The sequence below is a fragment of the Vipera ursinii genome (assembly GCF_947247035.1).
Source record: "Vipera ursinii genome assembly, contig: scaffold_322, whole genome shotgun sequence".
Lineage (NCBI taxonomy): Eukaryota > Metazoa > Chordata > Lepidosauria > Squamata > Viperidae > Vipera > Vipera ursinii.
Window position 1 is genome coordinate 22,929 of NW_028148152.1, and position 5,018 is coordinate 27,946.

Consider the following 5,018-nt stretch of genomic DNA (forward strand, 5'->3'; position numbering starts at 1 on the left):
AGAAAGAACACCATTAAAAGTGAGGTGCAAGAGGACATTTAGAGGGGTAAAAAGAGAGGATATAGTTTGCATTCAAATCACTTGGAGTAAAATTCATTTGGAATGTTGTGTGGAAAATATATAGATTAAATTTAAAGTTACCCCATCAAATCAAATCTACCCTCTTCACCCCGTCTTACTGCATATATTATATTAGTAGTTATGCATTATGTGCTTTATTGTAGTAATAAATATACGACATTGGTCATTGAAAGATATTCAGTATTTTGAGATTTAGAGATGTGTCTACAAGAGGCTCAACCTCTGACGTGCTTCCAATATGAGGGAATATTAGTTATGCCAGATGCCAAAATTAAATTAACATTATGGTTTTTTAAAAAAGTATGTTGACTGGGGGATTCTGGGAAATGAAGTCCACCCACCTTAAAGCCTGCTGACTGGGGAATTCTGGGAAATGAAGTCCACCCATCTTAAAGCCTGCTGACTGGGGGATTCTGGGAATTGAAGTCCTCCCATCTTAAAGCCTGCTGGCTGGGAATTCTGGGAAGTGGCGTCCGCCCATCTTAAAGCCTGCTGGCTGGGGAATTCTGGGAGTTGAAGTCCTCCCATCTTACAGCCTGCTGACTGGGGAATTCTGGGAAATGAAGTCCACCTATCTTAAAGCCTGCTGACTGGGGGATTCTGGGAATTGAAGTCCACCCACCTTAAAGCCTGCTGACTGGGGAATTCTGGGAAATGAAGTCCACCCATCTTAAAGCCTGCTGACTGGGGGATTCTGGGAACTGAAGTCCTCCCATCTTAAAGCCTGCTGGCTGGGAATTCTGGGAAGTGGCGTCCACCCATCTTAAAGCCTGCTGGCTAGAAATTCTGGGAAGTGGCGTCCACCCATCTTAAAGCCTGCTGGCTGGGGAATTCTGGGAGTTGAAGTCCTCCCATCTTAAAGCCTGGATGGCAGACGGATGCTAGCGATGAAAAGGGTTGGGGTCTTCCGGCTCTCAGAGATAATTGTCTTCGTCGCTCCTGTGCCCAGCGCCCTCTTCCTCCTCATCCCCTGCCAGGGCTTCGATATCGTGGGTGATGTTGGCTATCCGGCGATTGAAGGACTCCGAGTCGGAGTGCAAGGACCAGCTGTCGTAGCTCCTCACGGCCGAGGCCGAGGTGGTACTCATGCTCCTCTTGATGCGGCCGAAGCTGTCGGTCAGAATGCCCCCTTCGCGGATGCCGATGCTCTCCAGGAAGCCCTCAAAGTAGCCGATGTCCTGGTCAGGGATGAACGGACGCATGCCTGTGGGGAGAGGGCAGAGGGGACCCTGGGTGCTCTCTTGCAGACATCTCATGACCCATCCAGGTCATGTTATCAGCGCTAGAAGGGAGGGGCTACGGGGACAGGAGGAGGAGGGCGGGAGGCCGGAGGAGGAGGAGGAGAAGGAGGACTATGAAACCCTTGGTGCTCTCCATGCTTGGTGGTTCTCTTGCAGACGTTTCATGACCCAACTAGGGAACATCATCAGTGCTAGAAGGGAGGGGGTTTGTGGAGAGGAGGAGGAGGAGGAGGAGGAGGAGGAGGGGAACTGTGGGGTCCTTGATACTTTCTGAGCTTGGTGAGCTTACCCCAGGTAGGTTAAGATCATCAGTGCTAGGATGGTGAGACATGAGGATGGTGGGCCTGAAAAGAATAAAAACTAAAAATAAAAGAAGACTTGGGACTGGTCATCTGACCTAAGCTAGGTAACTCTGGCAGCTGAAATCCACACGTCTTCCACATTCACTCAGCCAAGTTGGATCTCTTAAACCTGGCCGTGTTATTTAAGCAGCAAAAGTGCCTTTGCTTTTCAAATATCAGAAGCCACAAATTCCCCACTAGCCAAATAAACAACAGAAGGGACCTTGGAGGTCTTCTAGTCCAACCTCCTGCTAAATAAATGCGTAACTGCTTAGGCATAAACGCTGGGTAAACTTAAAGAGAGGCCACAGCTATCAAAGCCCGCATTCTACCCAGGAAAATGTTTCTTTAAATAAAGGCATGCGTTAGGAATTGCTTCTTTTGAATAAGCAAAAGAATCAGACTAAACTGGAAAGAAACCATCTTTAGCTAATGGATGTGTCAAAGCAAGGTGTGGCTTTGTCCTTTTTTGCAAGCCACATTTCAAAACCCCACTGATCCAAGGAACGGCTCTTTTTCATTTCTCTGTGGTTTAGCCGTCGTAAACCCAGTGGCTCAGGGCAAAAAAAATAAATTGAATTAACTTCCCTAATGGCCATTTTATATGTCCTGGGAAAAATGAACAATACAACAAGCCTCGTTGTGAAACCTTGCTAATTAACTTTTTCCAACTGACAAACCTCCAGATCAAATAAATGGATGTGGCTGTCACTGAAACTTCTACAATATTTCTAAATGGTTAGCAAATTCTTCCATTTTCTGGTTTCTTACTATACTGGATCTAAAAAAAAAATCTATAACCACGCAGCTTGGAGGTCCACAACTCCACACATTCACACAAACTTAAAACGGGGTGAAAGCAAAGGTTTCCCAGTGTTTGAACGGGCATTATTTGAAATTCGCATTATTCAAACGGGCAGAACTGACATTATTTGAATTGGCATTTATTCAAATTGATATTATAGGCAGTCCTTGACTTTTTGTGACCTTCTGACAAGCAATGTCATTGTGTGATTAACTTAACAACCGCGCTTAACAATCATGCCAGGAAACGTTGTAAAACGGGGCAAAACTCACTTAAACCTTGCTTATCAACAGAAATGTCGGGATCCATTGTGGCCGTAAGTCAAGGACTACCTGTATTCGAATTGGCGCTGTTTGAAATTGACACGATTTAAATTGGCATTATTTGGAATTGACAAGATTTCCCTTGACATTATTCTGCCCAGCAGAAATACTGTCCTGACTTAAGACTCATTTTTTTTGGGGGGGGGGGTTTGCAGCAAAGAGGCTGTCATTTTGCTTCTTTTATTTAATCTGATGCAATCGCGATTGCCAAATTCCTAAACCTGCCAGGTCATTTTTAAATGCAGATGACCCAATTTTTACAGCCCTCGGGCTGAAATCATGAGCGGGACAAGAGGCAACTCAAGCCCTGAGGCGAAAGGGGTCAAAAAAGTCAAGATGGCAACCATCACGTGACCAAAACCCCAGCCAGATGTGACTTCAATGGCATGTGGCCGCTGTCTTGAACCTCCTGCAAATCAAAATAATTCCCACTTCCAGAGAGAGAGAGAGAGGCATTTACCCAAAAGAAGAAATTTCCGCTTTTCCCCGTAGAGATTGAGCAGCCCAGCGCAGTATCTGTCCACCGTCAATCCCGTCCGGTATTCACGGAGCAGGAGGGCAAATCCTTGAATCTCCTGGGGGGTCAACTTGTTTCGCAACTGTGGGGTAAAACAAGAGGATTGTTATAGGGAGGGAAAACCCAACCGGACCCCCTCGGCTTTCTCCCACCTCTGGCTTGTATCTTCGGTGGCTTTACAGCAGGGGTCTCCAAAGTTGACCACTTTAAGACTTGTGGACTTCAACTCCCAGAATCCCCCAGCCAGCAGGTCTCCAAAACTTGGCCACTTCATTATTTATTTTATTTATTTATTAATTGAATTTCTATACCGCCCTTCTCCCGAAGGACTCAGGGCGGTGTACAGGGCAATAAAAGCATTACTTAACAAAAGTTAAAATAAAATAAAATTAATTAAGCCCTAACAATAAATAAGGCTTGTGGACTTCAACTCCCAGAATTCCTCATCCAGCAGAGTGGGCTAGGGAATTCTGGGAGTTGCAATCCACAAGTCTCAAAGATGCCAAATTTGGAGACCCCTGCTTTACAGAAAAACAAGTCAATAAACTTGGTATTTCAATTCTTGTCATTTATATTTATATTATTTATATTGCCATGTATATTTATCATCCTTTTTCTATTTTTACTTTTTTTTTTACCTTTAGTCCTTGACTTACAACCATTGGTTTAGCAACTGTTAGAAGTTTAAAACGACGCTGAAAAAAGTGACTTAGGACCGTTTTTCACACTTACGATTGTTGCAGCATCCCCCAGGGTCACCTGATCAAAATTTGGACGCTTGGCAACTGGCATGAACGTGTGACGGTTTGCAGAGTCCAGGAGTCCCCGTGATTCCTCCCCCCCCTCCTTTTTCAACCTGCTGACCAGCAAAGTCAGTGGGGAAGGTAGGTTCGCTTAAGGACCCTGTTACCCATTTATCAACTGTGGCAAGAAAGGTCGTAAAACGGGACAACGCTCATTTGACAAATGTTTCGCTGAGCCCCAGAAATTTTGGGCTCCACTGTGGAATGAGTTAAGTTCCCTTCGCTTCGTCCACTTCAGTGGGCAATTTTGGGGGGATTCTGCAGGACACGTCGCCCCTCGTGCAACGAATGCGAATCCTGCCACGGGCTTCGTCCTGGGCCCGGGTTCACCAGCCTCCCCGCAGCCCCCCCCTGCCCACCCCAGGCTGAACCCCGACTTCCCGTCATCATGTAGTCCTGCAGTTGTTCCAAGCTGGTGTTGCTGTGGTCACTCCCGCTGCAGGCGGTGGCCAGGCTGTGATCTGACCGGTGAAGCAGAGGGGAGGAGGAGCTACTACAGTACGCCTCAAAGGTCTCGTGAGAGCCGTCACTGTAAGAAGGAAGAGAGAAGGGAAGACAGCCGTGGGAGCGGAAAGTCACCTTGGGGAGGAGATGGGGAGGGGCATGCAAATTTAATGAAATAACAACAACAACAACAACAACAGACAAGCACCTGCAACATAACACCCCGGACTTAACAATTGCCGATAAGAAAGACAAAAAAGTCTGGATCGTGGACGTGGCAGCGCCTGGAGACAGCAGAATAGACGAGAAAGAACTGGAGAAGATGACAAAATACAAAGACCTACAAATAGAAATAGAAAGACTGTGGCAAAGGCAAGCAAGGGTGGTACCGATAGTAATAGGCGCCTTGGGTGCAATCCCAAAACAACTGGAGCACCACTGGAACACCATCATCGGCATTGAC

General features: G+C 46.4%; 1 protein-coding gene across 1 annotated transcript; it reads right to left on the reverse strand.

Annotated features, from left to right (window-relative positions):
- Nucleotides 1-995: 995 nt before the first annotated feature.
- Nucleotides 996-4,640, reverse strand: LOC310650719 (cerebral cavernous malformations 2 protein-like; the record flags this gene model as incomplete). The annotated part of the gene is made up of 3 exons (XM_083380301.1): nt 996-1,285; nt 3,252-3,390; nt 4,442-4,640. Coding segments are annotated over 3 exons (628 nt in total), but the record flags the coding sequence as incomplete, so codon positions are not given.
- Nucleotides 4,641-5,018: the final 378 nt, after the last annotated feature.